At 50.4% G+C, this 22,707-nt stretch overlaps 1 protein-coding gene across 7 annotated transcripts in view; it reads left to right on the top strand.

The window, feature by feature from the left end:
- The first annotated feature begins 344 nt into the window (after nt 1-344).
- Nucleotides 345-22,707, top strand: part of CASK (peripheral plasma membrane protein CASK) — a 663,473-nt gene continuing 641,110 nt past the window's right edge. For 6 of the 7 annotated variants that reach the window (XM_077657694.1, XM_077657698.1, XM_077657695.1 and 3 more), the window contains exon 1: nt 966-1,159. In XM_077657694.1, the coding sequence (XP_077513820.1) occupies nt 1,101-1,159 (59 nt within the window). In that variant the 5' untranslated portion in view covers nt 966-1,100. Of the gene's footprint in view, nt 1,160-22,707 lie in introns of all 7 variants that reach the window. The other variant, XM_077657697.1, reaches the window with a different exon arrangement.

The following is a 22,707-nucleotide window of genomic DNA, read 5'->3' as shown; positions in this document are numbered from 1 at the left end:
CCACCAACTAAAAACAAATTCCTAGGTGCGAAGAGCCGGTCTAAAGGTTGCACGAAAGCGACACCGCGGTGTTTAGCCAATATGAGTTATTTTTTCCGAGTTTTGGCCGCAAGAAGGAAAGTTTCGCTTACTCCTCGCGCCATCTGGCGAATGGCGCAAGAACCGATGCGCATGCGCGCGTGTTACAGTTTGCTTCTTTTTACCCCTTCGATCCTTTTACGATTTTCCTTGCACAACCTCGCACTTCTCTCTCCGCGCGCTCTCTTCTCTCCCCCACCACCACCCCCTTGATTTCCTCCTCCTCGGCGCTAGTCCCGTTTTCCGGCTCGCCCGCGGTCTCCGGCGCTGCGCTGAGAAATCCCCGGCGCTCCGACGAGCTCTCCGGCGTATCGGCGGCGGTAGCGAAGACCGCAGCGGAGTGCGCTCGCTCTCCGGCCGCTGATGTCACGGGCGACCCAACGACGCTAGTCTGGCACCGATCGAGGGCACTTGGCCGCCGCACGCCAGCCCCCGCGCGAGCCATGGACCGTGCCTAGGGTTCGCATCTCGGTTGCGCGCGACGCCGGCGTTAGCCATCCCGCTCGCCAGAGAGACAGACAGTTATGTCAGTGGATGCGCCGGCGCTGGTGCTAGGCCTAGCCGCCGAGCCGGGCTCCTACTGACCTAGCGACCGACCAGTGGAGAAGTGTTTGCCGGCCGCCTCCCGTGTGTGCGCGCTTGCGCGCCGCTCTCTCTCTCTCTCTCTTTCTTCCTCGCCTTCGGCAGCGCTCCTTCTTCTGTTCTCCTCTTTATCGCTCACTCCCTTTCCCTCCTCATCGTCCGGTGTTCGTGAGTATATTTTTCTCGGTGTGTGTGCGTGCGCGTGTGTCTGTGCGGGGATCGTCCGTCGCTGCCGGCGAGCAGACGAAGAAGGGGTGTGCGCGGTGTCAAGTGCGTCGGAGTGATCGCATAAACAAGAGCAGCAGCGCACGCCGGCTCCCGCTGCCGCAGTGATCCACCGAGCGGAGAAGACGACGACGACGACTTCGGGCTCGAGCGCCGCTTCTGCGACCAGTAATACCGTGTGGTGGTCTTCCGTCTCGAGCGCGTCGTCGACAAGCATGGCCGATGAAGATGTGGTCTTCGACGACGTCTACGAGATGCACGAGTTCATCGGAAAGTGAGTGCCACCGCGCTTAATTCCGATTCCGGCAGTGCGCGGCGCGCGCGCTCTCTCTGCGAAGGAGGCAGTGACGCGCCGGTGGTTGGTGTCTTCTCTCGGCTGGGATGAGGCGGAGCGGGGCGCGTGCTCCTGAGCATCCTTCGCCCGTTGCCAACAGCTGTTGCGGGGCGCGAGCGCTGGAGCGTTTCTGACGCGCCTCGCGTTTCTCGTTAGCGCGGACGTGCGGCTGCTCGATCCGCTTGCGCGGCTGACAACGGTTTCGCTGGTTTCCCGTCAGCGAAGTGACGAAGACAGGTGTGTCATCGTTTCTCACGTCACAGTTGTACTTTTGGCAACTGCCGAACAGCCAAGAGAGCATGTGCGCTTTAGTTTCGTGTATTTAGCAGTCGACACTGTGCAGATTCGCTGAAAATGTTCGTGGCATGCTTCTCTTCCAGAGTTAATTTTTTTTTCTTAACGCGTTCGGTAGACTAGAATAAGGAAAATACCGGTTTTGTTTGAACCGCTATAAATGGTGCCGGCGCGAAAGCGTACGTCACATGTGTCCGGCCTGACTCAGCTCTACAGTTGCCGTTTGTAGACAGACTCGGGCTTGTTTATGTATTTCGCTCAGGCGCCAGCGGCGGCGCTGACGCACGTGTCGCATCAGTGAGTCGAGGGAATATCGCGTTGCGCTGGCTGATGCTTGGGTCGTCGCTCAGGTGCAGAGAAAGAGACATCTTTCGCGCGCCGAATTTGTCGCGGCTGTACGCTTGGGCGTGCTGCGGAGCGCAGTGATAATAATGATAGTGGAGACGATGGCGCAACTTGTATAAATACTCGAAAAGTAAAAGCTCTTTTCCTGAGTGTCTCGAGTCCAGGCCACTGTCTCGTAAAGAGCCCCTTATCGTCTTTCTGGGGTCTCACCACGAGTCCAATAAGATAAGTGCTTCCTACCATGACCTCGGTCCCTTCCCCGAGTGTGTATTACTATAGGCTGCCAGGTGATCGTGACTTATCAAGGCGATCATTTAAGTTTTCCTCTCGATAAACTATTTCCCAGCAGTGCATTTAGTTGACCCTTTAAAATGCTTCGTACACGATGTGCACATTGCGAACACGCATCTTTTTCTAGCGGGCACTAACTTCTTCGAGAGTTTTAAACCATTTTACCTCGAAAATGTGGTTCTTTTGTAAGCCAGCTACCAAACTCAACAAAATATATTTCATGGTGAGCTTGGTAGCACGTGTTCTGCCATTTCCTTGCTGACAGGTTTTGCCACCACTAATTTTTTTTTCAGCATTTCTTGTATCGCGTGTATTCGAAGCACAAAATGATTCGGCGATCGGTACTGACTTGCATTAACACATTTTCTATATTGGTGAAAAAAAACTAACCATATGCATTTTTCGCTAGAAAACTAACGAATAGGTTTTTTTTTTTTTTTGAGGCCTGAGTAAGCTATTTAAGCTGAAAAATATTTCTTCCGACTCGCTGTGGTAAGTGCGACCTCAAAAGCGTTAATGTGAAGAGGCGGGCGGGATTGCAGCCGGAGTGAAATCCTGTTCTTGCTGGGTGAAACTCGTTACATTGTTAAGTAACAATTTAGCGAGTTCCACCCCACAAGAATTAGCCGACTGTGTCCGATCATATCGTCCACGGTCTTTCTGGGGCAGCGGTTACCGGCGGAACATGTGTTGCCAAGGAGCAAATTCAATTTTAAAGCGTAACCCAAAGCACGCACATTCGGCGCAAACCACCCTTCCTGTCGCGAAATGTGTCGACCCTCCTCCCAAGGTTATCGTTCGCCAGAAATAATGAAGGCAGGGAGAAGTGGCTTGTAAACGCGCTCCACACAGCTGACGTCACGTCAGCGTCACCATGGCAGCCGGCTTTTCCGACGTTTCCAGAATATCAATGACAAAGCTTGCCACAATCCCAGTCGGATAGCTTCCGGGCGTAGCCCGCGATCTCACACCGGCATGCAGCTTTCTGTAAAGGCGATGCCAGCCCATCGTATCCGTGATATTCGTCTGACGCGGGACACAGGCATCTGCCACCGATTTTCAATTAGCCTCATCTGGGATGGCCTATTTGCACCCTGGACTGAGCTGTACTCTATGTAATTGCTCTGGCGCGGTTCCGCGCTGTTGAAGAGCCTATAGTGCGCGTTTATTTGCATCTTTCTGCGCTGTTTATTTTGAACAAAGTTGGGCAAACACAGCGACACGGACAGTCCCTTGTCTGCTCGACCGGACAAGCCTGAATGGTATTGGGGACATAACTGGAGCGCGAAAACCACAAACACATGTCGGGAAGAAGCACCCACAAACACGCACAGTCGCTGCACTCAACTGATTTATTGCATCTAGGCATGATGAATATAACAGCTGCGTTGCGCATGCGCGTGCCGAATACACAAGGAAAGAAACGCGCGTACCAACGGCCAACTTAGACCGGACATCTTATCCTGTGGCAGAGAAAAGGTCGCACTCCGAACTCTACAAGAAAATCGAATCGTCTCTTACGCAGTTATCGCCCCTTTTCCTTACATAGGTTCGCTTCCAGAAGTTCACGTTCTTTGCTTTTGCCTAGTATCTTTGCACTGTCAAAATGCGCCGAACACTTTTCTCAGGGCCTGCAATGCTAAACTATGCGATGTCGTTGACACATTTGCCAGTTTGTCCGCCGTAGGCTTTTCCACACTACAGTGGCATCTCGTACATCACTCCTGATTGGCACTGCACATAGGATCAGCCCCTATGTGCAGTGCCAATCAGGAGTGGTGCACGAGATACCACTGTCGGGCAGAAAGTCTACGTCGGACAAACTGACAGATGTGTCAACGACCGATGGAGGGATCACGAACGAAATATAGAGAACGATGAGGATGTGCGCTTGGTTGAGCATTGCAGGTCCTGCGAGAATTTCTCGCCGCATTTTGGAAGTGCAAAGATACCATGCAAAAGCAGAGATCAGACCGCACTCAAACTTCTGGGTGAACAGCCGCCGCGGTGGCTGAGTGGTTATGGCGCTCGGCTGCTGGCCCGAAAGACGCGGGTTCGATCCCAGCCGCGGCGGTCGAATTTCGATGGAGGCGAAATTCTAGAGGCCCGTGTGCTGTGCGATGTCAGTGCACTTTAAAGAACCCCAGGTGGTCGAAATTTCCGGAGCCCTTCACTACGGCGTCTCTCGTATAGCCTGAGTCGCTTTGTGACGTTAAACCCCCCCAAAAACAAACCATCAAACTTCTGGGTGCGTACACAATTTAAGGAAAGGGCCGAGAATGCGTAAGCAATGCTTCGATTTTCTTGTATAGATCGAAATACGATCTTTCTCTGCCACAAGGTAACGTGTACCTTTCGATGTGTCTGGTCCAAATTTGTCATTGGCACATGTCTCTTTTTCTTTTTTTTTGTATTCTGCGTGCACATGCGCGACGCAGCCTTTATATTCACCATGCCTTGGTGCCAAAAAAAAAAATCAGTTGTGTGCAGCTATTGTCCGTGTCTGTGGGTATTTCTTCCTGGTGTGCTTATGGTTTTCGCGCTGCAGTTATGTCCCATGGAAGTAACCAACTTGTCCGAAAGCTCGTTTTGCTGAACGGCCTTCGCTGCACAGAGCGCGCGTGATGGAGTGCGAATGGGCGATTGGTCGACTGCACAGCGGTTGGTGAGGTTAACATGCTCGTCTGTTGTGTTTTCCTGTGAGAGGGTGACTCGAAGCCGCCGCTTTCTGGACTTGCGGTGCTCTCCTGATGTTGCTGTAATGTGCTGTTGTATGCTAAACGGTACTCATTTTGGACAACAACATCAGTTTCTACCGGAAGGCCCAGGGATCATGCCTTCTATCCCATTGTCGTGAACACCGCCTCTTCGCATTCTTTGCCACGGATGATGCTGTAAACGCCTATAGCTCAGATGCATGATAGTAATTGAGTCACCTCGCACTGCCTGAAGCCTAATGTCACTACGAGTGTCACGACTTCTAGTCGATGTCCGATTGCTCAATGATATCCAGACGCCTCGGTTGTATTTCAGTGAAAAAAAAAAAATCCCAAAGCACGCAGACGGGATATATGTGATATATATGTCATATAATAACGACATATATATGTCAAGAAAAATAAATGAAATGGGATGTGCAAGCGTGAGACGGCCCATTTTTCTTTCAAATAAACACCCTATACTTTGGTAAGCCGCCATCCATCTCCTTGGTTTAATTGCAGGGCTGCCTAAGCATTTTCACTCGTCGTCAGAATAGGTGAAGAGTGGAGCCTGGGCTTCTCCATGGAACAGGCTGGCGTAAAGCTATAGCTGCGCCCTTTTCTCTCCGAGGTGACGACCGTGAGCCTAGCTTCGCCGTGAACGACTCGAGCTTATTTTATTTTACTGCCGCTGCCCGACGATCAAAGCTGCCTCGCTGTGTGCGATGCCAGCCGCTCTAGAATGCGCACTATCTCGCGTGGCCCAGCTTCTGGAACTCGCGCCCATCTGGGGCCCGCGTTTATCGCACACAGGGAGCTCGTATACGCTCGGGGAAAAATCCCCGTGCCGACTTTTCGTTCAAGCTTCCGAGCGATAACTTCGGCGAAAGATAGCGCGCTGCACGCCCAAGTATGTAGTGCGCGCGCAGTCCGAAACTCTCCAGACGAGGGGACTCCCGCGCGGTCACCACGGGGGTTCCCTCTTCTCGGCTCACTTGACCGCTCCCTCTTACATTTCCGCTGATTGTGGAACACTCTTACGGGATAAGCCACCAAGTCCGGGCTGTATGTACTTACATGCGGCCAGAAATGTCGAGTCTTATACGCGTGCAGCAGCAGTTGGGCCATCGGGGGTGTGTGTGTGTGTGTGTGTGTGTGGGGGGGGGGGGGGAAGCATTGGGCATATGCAGTTTCCGAGTAAACTAACTTTCTTTCCTTCTTTCTTTCTCTCTTCATCGTCGCCACCACCACCATAGTTGTTTCATGTAAGCAATTGTTGCACTAATAGACGAAGCTTGTTCAGTCCCATTTTTACAAACACGATCGACAGAGAAAACAGTGGACGCATCAAGTGTATTACTTCACAGAGTTGTGCGTAACGCGTTGCAAGTAATTACTCGTAATAATTACGCCATATTTGAATTTTGTATTGCATTGGTTACTTTTTGCCAGGGGTGACGTTCTGGTTAATCCACTTTCTTTTTTTTCTTTTCATTAATCGAATACTAGGAATCAACTCTTTCTATTCCGAAAAAAAAAAGGTAAACATCTGTACAATTTCGAGAGCCTGAGCTTGACAGTGAACACTACTGGTAGCGCCGGACATCCCTTCGCGACAAAAATTATGGGGGGCAGGAAAAATCCCTTCGCGACAGAGAGACGATGGTCGGGCTGCGGAAAATCCGCGCTAGTAAGGATGTCCGGATGTGCGAATCCGATCTGCCATGCATTTGACTACCGCCGCGTTTCGCATTTTGTTTCCACGACGGCACAACAAAATATGTCTGGTGGGCTTGGTCCCCCCCAGAACGCGAACAACGAAACGTGACGGTTTGCGCAATTATATATGCACGAGCTGGTGCGCAAGGTCTTCGTACTTATCAACTCTGCCCTTCCTTTCATCGCGTGCACCAAGAGAGTTCAGTGTCGCTGCTCATGTTTTTAGTAGGAAACGTGGGGATAAAAAAATACGACGAAAAATTAGGAAACCAACTGGTGATGAAAATTAACTGCGTGGATTGCGAAAAACAGCGGATCATGGAGGCCTCACCGGCTCATTCTAGTGCGCGTCTTGTGCTAAAAAATTGGGAACTAACGTAAAAGTAATTGTTTACTCTTTTGTAATTGTTCAGTTATCTTCGGGGCGCTGTAATTCACCACTGAAATCAATTACATTTTTAATGAAGTCATTGTAATCGGTTATTTTTTTCTCTCTAGCGTGCACTAGACTGGTATGATGTACAACCGCAGAATCCTCCGGGGAGCAACGGAAACATGCAAACAACAACAAAAAAAAACCTTTCGAAGAATTTGAGAATTAGAAAACAACGCGAGGAGAATGGACTTCCAAAATAAATATTAAAAAAATGAAAACGCGTGCATCGAAAAGTTATCGATTTGCGCATTGACATGTTGAAGAATATGAAAGGATATTTTATTTGTTTATTGCTTCCTTCATTTTCTTTCTTCACTGCGGAACTGGTGATTTTGTTGTTGTTCTTTGTAAACAAATGCTTAGGTTCAGACACTATCGTTTGATTGTTGTCTGATCGAGAAGACAGTCGGATGAACGCTTTCCAGGAGAAAACAGAAAGCGCGCGTGAATCATGTTAATGGCACAATTTGCCGCGTTTTTCGCTTGCCAGCGACATGTTGGCAAGTACCGTGCCGTTGATTTTACGGAGCTCGTTGCTCGATTCACGCGCACGAATAAAAAGAAGCCAGCTCTGTGGATTTTCGAGGGACATGCCTGGGCGAAGTATACCGTTTCTTCACTGCAGTCTCAAAATGATTGAGCTGAAGTGAAGCCACCCGGGCAGATCACGAACATGGTATGCTGGACTCCAGTGCACGCAAAGCCGGGGACGCAGCTGGTGCTGGCGTATACTAAAGAACGAGCAAGTATAGGGTTCTTCGATGGGCCAGCGCCGCTTTCAGGGTGAAAACACCGCTCTCGACGGCGGCTCATTGGGTCCCACTCTCCCGTTCGGCTGTGCACTGAGCGCAATGCGGCGGCGGGCCGTTTCGAAGAGAGAGCTGCCGCCACTGCGCGGAATTACGCAAATTTGGTGTTCTGCCAAGACGGGGTGGTAGCAGAGAATATTTAAACAGTGAATCAGAGTTAGTAACCCCGAAGTGTGTCATCTTTCGCAGCTAATCTTTCGAGAAAATCGGCCCCTTGTGAATAGTCGTTGTATTCTTACAACGGCCGTAGCATATTCCAGTGCAGTCTCTTGACCCGGTACGCTACATTTCGATTACTGTTCCAACGATCAGGATTACTTCTTTCGTGCTGAAGTTGCGTATTCGTCAAAGGCTGCCATTCAGACAGCTCATCTTTCGGTTTTGCATGTCTCGAGCGTTTACCTGCCGCCTTTCTTCTCCCGATTTGAGATGCCTCGTTACGCATCGCAGCATTTCTTCTCCCGATTGCAAACGCCTCGGCACACGCCGCACCTTCTGCACCAGGCTGTCAGAAGTCGCATGATTGTTCTGTCCACCCGACAGAAGCACGTGCGCCGATTCTGTATAAATACCAGAGGCCGGTTCTTTGTTCACATGTACGTGGTCGGCACTGTGGCATTTGGCGCCTTCAGCTGGAATGATGGTTCCCAGGTGAGGTGAGGGTTAAAACCTGCCAGGCCATATCAAATTTTGTCCGAGTGCTTTCTTGAGAACCTGACGATCAGGACGTTTTGCCCAATAAGGCAGTCGTATTATTTTGGCGCTTTTGTTGGGAAGCGTGTATGTGAAGCTCTCGTGGCTGCATTTTCATCAGTTTATTTTATCTTTATGCCACAAAGACATTCTACACCTCGCCCCCCCCCCCCCCCCCCCCCCCACTGCTCTAATTCTTTGAGCCCGCTCACTACGAATAACGAACCTTTTCCAACAGCGCTAAACAGCAGGGACACGGAACAAGGAGGAGAGACAAACATGGATTATGGTTTATCTACTCGCCTCGCCCAATCTGCCGTTCTTCACTACCAATACTCTGCCCCATACCTACCTTCAGTTCGTCAGTAACTAAAGCAGTCGTGACTTGGTGACGCCAACGAAATAAGCCTTTTTTTCCCCAGAAGCGGTTTGTTTCTCTTCCTTTTCGTATTTCTCTTAAATAAATCAGTACTGAGGGGAAAGAAGGATTCTTTCGTTGGCGTCACGCAGCCAAATAAGAAATTCGTCACGCGTGTTTCTGGGCACACAGGCTAAAGCTTACTTTTTTTTTGCCTCTTGATGACAGCAGCGGGGATGAGAGCTTGCCTGTCGTGTTCACTGGCCCGTGTCCTTCTGCTCGCTTAAGTAGTAGTAGTAGTGTATTAAAATAGTAATAACAAGGAAGGAAAAGATTTTTGCTAGTCCCGGCACCTGCCACATCTGGCGCGCTTATCGTCAAACGGGGTTTTACTAGTCCAGATCTATTGCCTTGCCTGACGACTGGTTGGTTTATGTGGTTTAACGTCACAAAGCCACTCGGGTTGTGAGGGACGCTGTAGTGGAGGGCTCCGGAAAATTTCTATCACCTTGGGTTCTTTAGCGTTAACGTATCCGCCACGGTGGCTCAGTGGTTAGGGCGCTCGGCTACTAATCCGGAGTTTCCGGGTTCGAACCAGACCGCGGCGGCTGCGTTTTTATGGAGGAAAAACACTAAGGCGCCCGTGTGCTGTGCGATGTCAGTGCACGTTAAAGATCCCCACGTGGTCGAAAGTATTCCGGAGCCCTCCATTACGGCACCTCTTTCTTCCTTTCTTCTTTCACTCCGTCCTTTATCCCTTCCCTTACGGCGCGGTTCAGGTGTCAGCCGATATGTGAGACTGGTACTGCGCCATTTCCTTTCCGCAGAAACCAATTTTCATTTTCATTTATTTCTTTAACGTGCACTGACATCGCACAGTATACACGGGCCCGACGACTACCGAGTGAGGCGGTTTCCTCTTGGCAGCTTGAGCGGATCGACGGTTCAGCGGAAGCGAGCAAGGCGACCTGCGCTGCTCCGACTGCCCTTTTTTGGTTTAAGCTAACGGGGACAATCGGATTGAAACGAAGTTGTTATCAGGGGCTGACGTTTCTTTGTGATTAATCAGTCGCTGTTAATCGGTTTTTGTTCATGACTAAAAAAATAGTTTTAAGGAAGTTTTTCTTCGATAAGGCAACTACGAATCAGCAAGACACCGTCACATCGCATGATCAATCTACGTAAAGTTAACACCATCCGCAGTGAAACTGAACCGTGTGCATAATTTTGTTGCGTAACAAGCCGCTAAGAGAAGCTATTGAGAAAATATGACCGTTTGGTTTCAGACGTGTTCTGCAGCTGTCCACTCCATAGAAGTGTGGCGTCGGACCGTTTTGGAGAGAAATTTGCCATTACTGAGTAGAATTCTCCATATATGGTGCAGTAATAAGAGAAAGGTATCCCAGAGGATGCTGGAAAATCTGGTGTTAATTGCGCATAGATAGTCATACCTGTATTTGGCAGGTCATCCTCTGCGCTGCTGGCGTGCCCGCGAAACTTGTGGCCCTGTGAACAGTTCTTACTTTCGAACAACAAATGCAGCATAAGTGCTGCGGGATTTGGCGACCCTGATACTCTAAATTACGACCGCGAAGGTGGACCAAATAATATCTGTTCTTTTTTAGTGAAGCCAGTGACTGGGGAACACAGCTGCCCGTCATAACTTTTCTATCGCCGTGCAGTCGCGATAAACACACTCAACAGTGCCAGGAGGTTACTGCCACGAGCGAAGCGACTATGTCGTGCATATTTCAAGTTCTGTCGCACTAATTCAGTCGCCACGCAAACCTCACGGAAACAACGCTACGGGCGTAGCGCGAGATGGTACAAAGGGTGTCCTTACCCTCGAGCAAGGGATGTGAGTGGCGCGAACAAAAGACTAAGCATGCGTTGTAAAGATATTGTATCGTCATCACCTTCATTTACTAACCCCCAAGCGAGGTATTGTACGAGGCAACAATACCAACATCAAGGGCACAGCGTGGCCATTTGATATTTAAACAAAAAAGAAGAAACTTTAGATAAGTGAATAAAAAGAAATACTGAAAATATAAAAAATGCTGACGAAAGCAAAAGAGCGTTCTTTTTGACCGTCATTTTCACTGCCATTATTATTATTATTATTATTATTATTATTATTATTATTATTATTATTATTATTATTATTATTGTAATGTAGTAGCGTGCGGCAGCCGAGCGGCCGCACCAAAGAACCAGCGAAGACCGGTGCAGGACAAGGAATCAGCGTTTATTTGTCTGACGCTTCTTTTATACGCAGCGGTTGCTTATCCGCTGCTGCTATCAGTGCGCGTCATGGCAAAGTGACGCGTCATGCACTTGACGCTATCACATTCCTTCCCTCCAAGATCTTCGCCTCCACTCATTAGCTGCAGTGGCGGAAATCGTGGGAGGTATATCGGTCTGGGGGGTTTCCGGGCGCGCTGGCTTCTGCGCAGTGTTGTTGGTGGAGAGTCGGAAGGCGCTTCAGCTTGCGCCTCAGGATGTGCGTTGTGAGCAGCTGGCAGCCTGCAATTCTTGCCCGTCTTGTGGTGGCGGGGTCGGGGCTGGTGCATCATCGCGAAAAGGGGGTACTGCCGCGTCCGCGTCGTGCTGCGCCTCTTGTGGTGGGGAGGGCAGCGTCTCCTGATGACGCTCAAGGTCGTCGGTGTCGGGTCGTCTCGGGGCTTCCGCCCCGGTGTTCCAGTCCTGCATACTGGAAAGAGCTGCGCGATCGCAAATGATCAACATGAACGTACCGAACTGTGTTCTGAGTCTCTACGAGATAGGTCACAGGGCTGACTAGCCGCACTATACGCCCTTCCGTCCATGACACCTTCTCTTGCCGGACAGTCTTCACGTACACCCAGTCTCCTTCCTTAAACGAACGGAAAGTTGATCTCCGTTGGTCATGCTGCTGCTTTAGCCCTTCTTGCCTACTCTGCATGCCATCCCGAAATGATGGTCTTAGTAATGACAGTTTAGTGCGTGGAGTTCGTTTCAGAAACAGTTCAGCCGGACACTTGCCAGTTGCCGTGTTAGGGGTTGTCCTGTACGCCAGCAGGAAGTCGTCCAGTCTCTCCCGCATCGATTCTGTTGTTACCTCCCTTGTTGTCGTGCAGAAGCTGCTTACGAAGACTCCTTTTTACAGTTTGCACCGACCTTTCGGCAGCCCTGTTGGACTGCGGATGGTATGGCGGGCTGTACGTGCGTCGGATGCCACAGGCATCGAGGAAGTCCTGGAACTCCTGCGCTGAAAACTGGGGGCCGTTATCAGAAACCAGTTGTTCAGGGTATCCGTAAGCAGCAACAGACTTCGCAAGCGCTCGATAGTTTTCGCGGCTGTAGTAGAGCGCATAGGAAACACTTCGATCCACTTTGAAAACGAGTCCACGCACAAAAGAAATGTCGTTTTTTCAAAGTAAAAAAAAGTCCACATGCACTCGCTGCCAGCAACGGGCGGGAACCGGCCATGGCTCGAGTGGAGAACGGGGAGCGCTATTTTGCATTTGTTGGCAAATGCTACACGTTTTTACCGTGTTTTCTATCTCTGCGTCTAGCCCTGGCCACCAGAGCAAGCTACGTGCGAGCATCTTCATGCGTGAAGCACCGGGGTGTTCTGTGTGCAACAGACTCAACACTGCATTTCTCATCTTTGTTGGCACAACAACACGACTGCCCCATGTGACGCATCCCGCTTCCAGCGACAGCTCCGCACGTCTGTTATAGTACGGTACAAGTTGAGCATCTTTGATTTGTGCTGGCCATCCTTCAAGCGTATATCTGTAGACTTTGCTGAGAATGCCGTCATACTTGCTAGCTTTGGCAACGTCTTTAGCCGTCAGTGGCGTAGTTTCAAAAACAGCGAGCGTATGTGTCTCATCAACGCTGTTTTCGGTTGCAACAGGCAGTCTGGACAGCGCGTCCGCCACTTCCATTTGAGATCCTTTCCGATATCTCAAGTCGTAGCGATAAGAAGCCAGGATTAACGCCCACCGTTGCATTCGAGCAGCCGCCAAAGATGGGACCTGCTTCCGTGGCCCTAAGATGCCTAGTAATGGTTGATGATCCGTGAACAACGTGAATGCCCTTCCATATAGGTAACGATGAAACTTCTTGAGAGCAAAGATTATTGCCAGCGCTTCTCGCTCGATCTGGGCATAGCCGCGCTCAGCTTGCGATAACGTCCTGGAAGCAAAAGCGACAGGCTTTTCTTGCCCACTGGGAAGTATGTGAAAAAGAACCGCGCCGAGCCCATAATGCGACGCATCACAGCTTAGAGCCAAGGGTTGCTTCGGATTGTAGTAAGCAAGTACCGGACTGGTCGTGAGCAAGTTCTTTGTTTTTCGAAACGCGCGAGAACACTCGCTTGTCCATTTCCAACGCGTGCCCTTCTTCAGGAGCTCGTAGAGCGGCGCAGCCACAGTCGCCAAGTTCGACAGGAACTTGGAGTAGAATGTTACCATTCCCAGGAAAGACTTCAGTTCAGTACCATTTGTAGGCTCCGGTGCACGCTCTATTGCCCTTGTTTTCGATTCCAGTGGCTTTATTCCATCCGCTGAAATTATGTGGCCCAGATAGCGGACTTCACTGCAAAAGAGCTTGCATTTTTCCATGCGCAGAGTCACATTGTGCTCCTGCAATCGTGTCAAAACTTCTTCCAGCCTTTTCCGACATTCATTCTCACTTGAACCTCCAATGATGACATCATCAATATAACACCCTACTTGAGGGATACCCTTGAGAAGCCCGTCCATGAGCGACTGGAATATGGCAGGAGCACTGGCAATGCCGTAAGGGAGCCGCTGGTACTGGTAAAGGCCTTGGTGGGTGTTTATAGTTAAAATCGCCTTTGCATCGTCGGCAAGTTCTACTTGCTGGTAAGCGGCAGCAAGGTCTAGGACGCAGAATACTTTTGAGCCTGCCAATGTTGTGAACAAATCTTCTGGCAAGGGAAGAGGGTAGTGCTCAGTCAGCAGCACAGGGTTCACCGTGACCTTGTAGTCACCGCACAACCGCACTTTTGATCCTCCGTCTTTCGGTACCACTACCAGCGGAGTCGCCCAATCGCTTCTGGTGACCCCTTTTCAGTACCCCCGCCCGTTCCAAGGCGTCTAGCTCTTCGGACACAGCTTGCTTCAATGCAAAAGGCACGGGACGGGCCTTGCAAAATACTGGCTTGCTGTCTGGCTTCAAGAGGACCTGTGCTTTGTAGCCCGTTATCAGCCCCCATCTGCGGTGAAAACAAAGCCTGAAACTTCTTAAGTTCCTCCGCGGCGTCGTCTTGCTGTATAGCATGGACTTCCTGCCAGTTTAATTTCAGCTTCCTCAGCCAGTTGCGGCCGAGCAGACACGGCAACACTTTCCCACCGTCATCTACTATCAGAACAGGTAGAACGTCAGTTTGATTAGCGTGCTCGACACGCACATCAGCCGACCCTACGACCGGCACTAGTTCTCCTGTGTACGTTCGTAAAGGAACCGTAGCCGTCGTTACTGTCAGATGGGGAAAGTTACGAAGAAAAACTGACTTCGGCATGACGGTGACGGACGCCCCTGTGTCGATTTGCATCCTTAAGCCCTGTCCTTCCACCAGAACTGCGACATAGTATGCAGACTTATTTGTTGTCATACTGTATATTTCTTGCTCTTCGTCAGACTCATCGGCCGAGTTATCGATCGCATTCAGCGCGTTCGGTTTGCCTGTGCGCTGCCTGCACTTTGATTTCAAGTGACCTTGCTCTCCGCAGTTATGACACTTGTACTTGCGATATCGGCAATTATTGGCCGCATGGCGTTTACCGCAACGGAAGCACTCTACGGGCTCAGTCTTGCTTCGATAATTGTCCTTAGCACGGTAGCCTTGACTCAGAACATCAACTTCTAGTCCTGAGCGCCTTTGTGGTATACTTTTCAGCTCTTCTAGCTTTACTTGTTGAGTCTGGGTGGTGGCTAGTTCACGATTTAACGCAATTTTGCACGCCTCTTCGAACGTCAGCTTTTCAGCGGCAACCAGCTCACGCTGAGTGTCGACGCAGCGTAGCCCGGCGACTAGCCTGTCTCTAAGCGCTTCGTCGAGAAACTTGCCAAACTCGCAAGTTCTGGCCAGGTGCTTCAGCTGCACAATGAATTCGGCTACAGTCTCTTGCTCAAGTTGCAATCTTCGGTTAAATCGGCACCTTTCCGCAATCACGGCCTTTCGGGGACTGTAGTGTGTTTTCAGTAGCGCCGTGACCTCGTCATACGTTTTGCTGGCAGGGGAATTCGGAACTAGCAGGTTCTTCAATACTTCATACACTCGAGGTCCTACTACAGTCAGGAATACGGCTAGCTTCTTGCCTTCAGCCACATCATTTGCCAAGACGTAAAGCTCAAATCTTTCCAAGTAGGACTCGAAGCTGTCGCTCCTTTCGTCAAAAGTATCAATTTTTCCCACCTTCGCCATTGCAGCATCCGCCAGGCAGTAGTCTTCAGCAGCAACCGAAGAAAGCAGCCAGCCGCCTCGATCCCATCCTCGTCGCCAGTGTAATGTAGTAGCGTGCGGCAGCCGAGCGGCCGCACCAAAGAACCAGCGAAGACCGGTGCAGGACAAGGAATCAGCGTTTATTTGTCTGACGCTTCTTTTATACGCAGCGGTTGCTTATCCGCTGCTGCTATCAGTGCGCGTCATGGCAAAGTGACGCGTCATGCACTTGACGCTATCACAATTATTATTATTATTATTATTATTATTATTATTATTATTATTATTATTATTATTATTATTATTATTATTATTATTATTATTATTATTATTATTATTGGACTCCGGCCTTTCACGAGAGCCTGTGCGGAATAAGACGGAAGAAATGTGGCGTGATAGCGAGGTTTCCGCCGTTGTGTCTCGTTCGTTCTATTCTGTTGGAACACGAAACATTTTCTGTAGCGATCACTGTCTGTTTATCTCAGAGGCTATATATAGCATCAAAAGAGCTTGAGCGGACGCCGAAGGTTTTTACTGTGTTCTAAAGAAGCTGAAAAGGCATTGCCTGGATATCCGGGAGAGTTACTTGGTCTAAAGGGCGAGTGAGGCGCTTGGAAGGGCCCTAAAAAGCAGAGAGAAAAAAAGAGAAAAATATGAAAAAGATGCGCAGCTTGGCATGTGCACGATCAGCCACTGGCTACACACAATTTTACTTTCGATGTCTGGTTGCCACCATCTTAATCAGCCGAACCTAAAGCCCGCACTGGCGCTTCTCGGCGCCATCTTGGGCTGCGCGTACGGCGATTTGGTGCAGCGGCTACTGCGCTGTGCTTGTGAACGCTGCCCGGTCGCGTGGTGTTTTGCGTTTTTCCTGAACTGAGAATACGGCTCTTTTTGTTTAAGTGTGCCGACGAACCACGTGATCCGAGTAAGAGCCGTCAGTGTTGATTGGCGGAAGCAGTTGTGAGCAGCAGTAGCGGTCAACGCGACGCCGAAAGGAGGTGCTTCGCTTGCTGCCTATAGATGTCTATGTTATGTCTTGTTATCTGTTGTGGAGGAGCACATATTTCGAGTTATGAATTTCAACTGTAATTGCAAATTGCCACTGTGGGCACTACCGCGCAGTGAAGGAACCACGTGCGCAGCTACCGGTCGCGCGATCCATATGCACTATACGGCTCGCCGCTATACAGCTGCAACGCGCACTGATCATCGCGCAGTGCGCCCTGTTTCATGTATATATCACCCGATGGTACCTGTCACGAAGTGAGCTACATTCATATCTCATGAAAGAATTTGAAGATAGGCAGGTCGCGTCACATGCGTATCGTTTGCCGTTAGTCTTGGTGCGGCACCTCCGCTATCGTAAATTGATATCCAGGTAAAAATTAACACAAAACGAAGGTAAATTTAGCATCGCTGTGGCAGTATACGTAGTCTCTGTAATTTCAGGGTAACGAAAACAACTTGTCAACAGTGCGCTATGCCTTTTAGAAAAACCATTCGCCATGCGCCTTTCAGTTTCAACATAGGTACCGGATTTTTTTTCCCCTCTGTGCGTGCCATCCAAGAAATAAACGGGTTGAACATAAATCCGAGAGTTCGTAACTGGTAGGAATGTTTTCCAGTTTACGCAACACGTCTATTAGCAATTTAATTCCAGGTAGGCAGGAAAGCGGTGTGTAGCAGAAAAGCATGTCGCAATCGTATTGGGACTCTCGTTTCATTCTTCCCGCACGCGCTTTCGGTGATCCTTTTTGATTTCTTTGATTATCTGTGCAATCCACGTTCTAGCAGCGCTGCCCCAACGACCGAGAACGGCATTGGTAAGGGGACACAAGTCTTTTAAACGGCAAAAGGACTGACGAAAGAGGCTGCTCTGGAATACAAAGCGCGCGACTGCACAGCCCCAATAGAGACTGGCAACAATGGGCCGGCAGAAACGGAAATGGCTTTTGACGCACACTGATGCATGGGGTTAGAGAGTATTTTCCTCCTTGCCAGCTTGCCTTCAGTAAAATGGAGTCGAGACATATGACGTTTGTAGAAGATCATGGATGAAGTTCACGTAGGTGCTCGCTGGAAGGGAAACGGCGTGTACACATCGCTGACGCTTCATGTCTCTGCGATGCATGCCCATAGCGAGGTACACTCTAAACGCGAATACGCCTATAAGGGAGTAGCGCACTCTCCTTTATAATTATAAAGTGAATGCGCTATAGGACAACTTACTCTTTTTTTTTACTCCTTTCTGTTCGGAGTGTAAGGCGGTGACTCACGAACGGCGAGCAAGAAAACGAGGAATTCCTGATAGAAATGATCCCATTACGCTTGAGAATAAAGAGGCGGTATAGATCCTAGATGGACGCCAGGTCGCAGCGCGCGAAAGGACTTAGCTGCCTACGAGAGCCTGGTATTAAATGCACCGTAGTTGCGGGTTTTGTGTAGACCTTATACCCCCGTCATTGAGAGCACATTGAGAAACTGTCGATGAAAGCTGATTGAGTCGAGGTCAGTCGTGTCGAATGAACGCGGTGGGTTGCTGGTGAGCCTGGTGCGACCAAGTCCGTTATCAGCGTTCCTTTTCGAAAGGGGGTTGGCGCTTATTCTCCCGACGCCCCGCGAAAACGACGGCAGCACCGCTCCCTTACATACACAATCGACCGGAACCTAATGCTGCGTTTGAAAAGCATATAGGGCCGAAATTTTGCGTTGCCGGTTTGCGTCTCGCTTGTCGATACAGCCCATGGACCATTACTCTCGAATACGCATGGTTCAGTCGGGAACAAGACCGGAAGCATTCAGGACGATTAGTCGCTTTTAACGCGACAGCGTTAAGGCTGCCGTTGTGCAGAAAATCCGTCGTCGTTGGTATTGTGAGCACAAAATATCTGGAGAAGCAACCTATAGGTGGGCCATGTAGGTCACATGGCCTTGTGGCATCATCACAACCTGCCCACCGAATCGTGAGCAAACTGAGTACTGTGGCAAGTTGCAGTTAAATTAATGATGTGTCGCGAGGGGTTGCTCGGAAAGATCCACCTGCAGGTCTCACAAGCCCCCACTGGTGGCAGCACCCGTCATCGCAGGGCAGCGGCGCATCGCTTAACAGCTGCACCACTACGCCCGGAGTGATGTGAAGACTCCCAGCGATCTATGAATGCAAAGTAGATAATGACCAACTCCGCATATATGGGAATTAACCCATTAATGCTCCCGCGTCATACCATTAAGGCAGACCATTAATGCCCCCCCCCCCCCCCTAATTTTTAACAGAATTGATGAATCCAAATGAACTATATATGGATTCTTTGTATAGGTACTGACTTTACATGCACCATCCGTGTATGTGGCGAACGCGTTCATTACGCGCCTGACTTCTGAATGCGGCGCGGCGAGCATTAATGTTTAACTGTTGCTCGCTTTTTCGACCGAGACGCAGCTGCCCAGTGGCCGCCCATCATAACGAGGCTTAATTTCATCGCCGCTCGCAGTCAAGTTTTTCGGAACGATGGAGAGGAAATGACCAAACTTGGCGCGCACTCGCATACCTCTGTGCGTCCGTTGTTTCGCTACCGCGCTGCGTTAAGATCGGGGCCGAAAACAGCGTCACTATATTTCTCTATCAGCTATGGCCACAGCATCTGGGGCTCGAAGGCGTGAAAGTGAAGTTCGCGCAAGTTTCCTGCACCGCGTCGCTCTTAAAACAGTGCGCTGTGTATGCAGCGTCTTTGATCCGTGCGGCAGCGCCGTCTCCGTGTGAGTGCATGCATACATACATACGCAGCCGCCCGCGAGAAGCTGGCCTGATAATGAACCGGAAGCGCTGTTCCGCCCCAAGGCGGAAATGGAGCCCAGAGCGCGCACTCGGCTACCGAGCCCGCGATCGCTGCCCGTGCGCGCTAAGTCGGAAGCTGCACCTGCGTGCTTATACCGCGGATGGCTCTCTCGGTGTTCTCGCATATAAATGCCGCTGGCTTACGCGCTGGCTGCTTAGCATGTCGCTGATTGCGTTGGCTGTATGGCCATGCCCGAGGCGGATGTTGTTTTGCGGAGCGTAAGCGGGAAGTGCGTGTGTAGCTGACGCAGTGCGTGCGCGCACGATCGGCGGAAGTCGGGAACCGTAGCTCTGCAGGCTGCGAGGCTTGTTGGAATGTTTACACCATGTATGCAGGCGGACAGGACATACCTGTACGTGTATCTACGCCGATACTTGTAACACGTATGCTTGGAGTTCTCTGTCTTGGCGCCATGGACTTCAGAATCGTTTCTTGTTTTTAAAGCGAAAGCTTTGCTACTCCTCTCCGTAGCTGATTCGCTGTGTGCGCGAGTTTGATCTTGAACCGAGGAGAAACCACGTGACAGCTATGACGTCACTCAGCCGCCGCCGCCGAAACCGGGCGCTAGCCTCTGTTTCTATAGAGGCACTCCTCGGCGTTGATTGTGTTCATTGGCGTTGTAAATTGGTTGTTGGGGAAAGGAAATGGCGCAGTATCTGTCTCACATATCTGCTGACGCCTGAACCGCGCTGTAATGGAAGGGATAAAGGAGGGAGTGAAAGAAGAAAGGAAGAAAGAGGTGCCGTATAGTGGATGTCTCCGGAATAATTTCGACCAACTGGGGATCTTTAACGTGCACTGACATCGCACAGCACACCGGTGCCTTAGTGTTTCGCCTCCATCGAAACGCGGCCGCCGCGGTCGGGTTCGAACCCGGGAACTCCGGATCAGTAGCCGAGCGCCCTAACCACTGAGCCACCGCGGCGGGTAAAGCGTTGACAACGTTCTTGGCTCCGATGATTTTGAGGAATGGAAGGGTGCATAACTGCCGCCCTGGGTCAGTGGACGCGCCAATCGCGCTTTGAGATACGCGGAGATGGTGAGAGAGAGAGAGAGAGAGAAAGATGTGGGCTTCATTAGAGTCACTGGAAGTTAATTACTCTAAGCTGCATGAGCCTACCTGATTTAATATCTTCAGCGGGTCCTTGGACCCAAGATATTAAACTTAATTTTGGAACATGGCGGTGTGCTTGGCTTGAATTAAGCACTCTGGCACGGGTCGGCCCGGTATTTCACTGCCTCCAGGATCGGCCCGGGGCGTATTAGCGCGGCGCGTCTTTTCTTTCACTCTTTGCTCTCGTATCCTTTACCCCTCCTACTTTCAGCACGCGGCAGCGAGCGTGGCTCGGCTTGAGCCAGTAGGCAGGCCCGTGCTCTTTCCTTTTCCTTCTTCCTCTCAGCAACGTCAGTCAACATCAGTCTAAGCTGCATGCATTATAGCGTTGACAACGTTGTGGCAGACCGGCGGCACTGGAGCAATAGGCCGCAGCGTTCATTGGGTGACCAGCCTCTCGCGATGAACCAATAATTTACCCGCCACCTGCCAGGGTGGATGCGCTGCCTATCCAGTGTGTTGTTGCGACTGCGGGAAGAAAGAAAAGGAAAGTGCACGGGCCTGCCCACTGGCTCAAGCTGAGCCACAATCGCTGCCACGTGCAGACAGTAGGAGAGTTGAAAGAGATGTGAGAGGAAAGAATAAAATACAAGACGCGTGCGCAACAACCGCATCATCTGCAGCGACAACGACGGCTTAGCAACAGATACCCCCGGTGACAAGGAGCCCCCGCCACATGTGCGAGAGCCCTTAGATCCCAGGCCGCCCAACCTATCCAGTGTGCGGAACGCACTCAATGCTACAAACGCCAAGCCGCGTCTACTTGCCCGATACACCACAGCTTTCGCTCTCTAACCAGGTTCAGCGGTAGTTAAACCGCAGCCTTTTTCTTGTATTTCTTCGTATCCTTGTTTTTCCCTTTGATCCGTTTCTCTTTTTTCAGCGTTTAGCTCATTTCCGTTTGTCTTAATTTGGAATTAGGCCCTGGCAAAGCGCTGTCGGGCCGGGCTCCCTCTCTCTTTCTTTTATTTTCAAATGTTTTTTTCTGGCAGCACGAATAAAAGGGTGAAAGAGTGTGCAATGCCTTCATGTGCACACAACTGAATTTCATGCCAATCTGGCCAGCTGAGTGGAGGTTATCTTCCATTTTAACGCGATAGCGTTGAAGGCCCCGTTACCCAGAAAATACGGCGTCGGCGTTGTGAGCGAAAATAGTGTGGCGCAGGGTGGCCCAGGTGGCCACCCGCTGAAGAACCAATTTAGGTGGGCCACCTAGATCACATGACCGTGTGGCGTCATCGCAACCTGTCCACCGGATTGTGAAGAAACGGACCATCGTTGCAGGTGGCTGTTAAATTACTGATTTATCGCTGGAGATTGCCGGGGAAGAGCAGCTTGGGTCACAAACTCCACCGGTGGCAACGCTTGCCTTCGCAGGGCAGTGGCGCGTCCCTTAACCGCTGCACCGTTGTGGAAGGAGTGGTGTGATGACTCCCAGGTACATATGAATGTAAAGTTGAGAACGACCACTTGCGCATATATCGGCATTATCTCATTAACGCTGTCGTGTAATATCCTTAAGGCGGAGCTTAAGTTACCCCTCCAATTTTCTGCTCCTTTTTTTTTAAGCAGCCTGTGCGCATGGTATGCTTTAAACTGGCATGACTAACTTCGACATTTGCCGTTACCAGGAATTCGGCACAGCGCCCAGATAGTGCCGCTTAGCCTATCACGTTCTGTTCTGCAGCCACTTGATCGCTCTTTTCGTTTCTTACGTCACGGATGACGTCAACTCGCTATATTTGAATGTTCAAACCCGTGCGCCAGGTGATGGCAGCCAAGGGAACCATATTCGGATACAACTCAAGAACGAAGCGACTTTTCCTCAAAGAATGAACGCTTTCCAGTCAGTGGCGCCGGCCGATTCTCATGAACAAGCTAGCATGACAATGCAAGGAGAGGCGTAACAATGCAGGGAGGGGACTATACCGGACCATGGAGGGAGGGCAGTATCTCCTTTCATCTGTCACTCCCTGCATTGTCATGCTAGCAGACTTAAGAGAATCGGCCGACGCCACTGGCTGGAAAGGGGTCCTTTGATGTGGAAAAGTCGCTGCGTTCTTGAGTTGTTTCTGAATGTAGTAGAAGCGCTTGCCCCCAATTTCTGGTACTGAGTATACCGTGATTTGCGGCATCTCACACACTCTGAACGAGCCATTTATCTCAGTTCTCTGTGAGTACCGTTTGCGACTTTGTGAAGAGTACGCATGGCATCGCTTCTAGTGGCATTATTCTTCGTCGAAGTTGCGCGGCTGTTATTGAAAATATTTACCTTTCTCTCTCTTGCACTGAACAAGGTGGAATCAAAATCATTAAGTTCTCGCGTGGTGCTGCTGTAATGTTTAATCCGAACGCCATCATCTTCCCGGGCGCTGACGCGTACTCTGTTACTGGGCCGTCAGTGCAAAAATTCTCATTTCGATCCTCTCTT

Source organism: Amblyomma americanum, chromosome 3 (genome assembly GCF_052857255.1).
Source record: "Amblyomma americanum isolate KBUSLIRL-KWMA chromosome 3, ASM5285725v1, whole genome shotgun sequence".
NCBI classification, from domain to species: Eukaryota; Metazoa; Arthropoda; class Arachnida; order Ixodida; family Ixodidae; genus Amblyomma; species Amblyomma americanum.
This window is presented reverse-complemented; position numbering and strand designations above follow the sequence as displayed.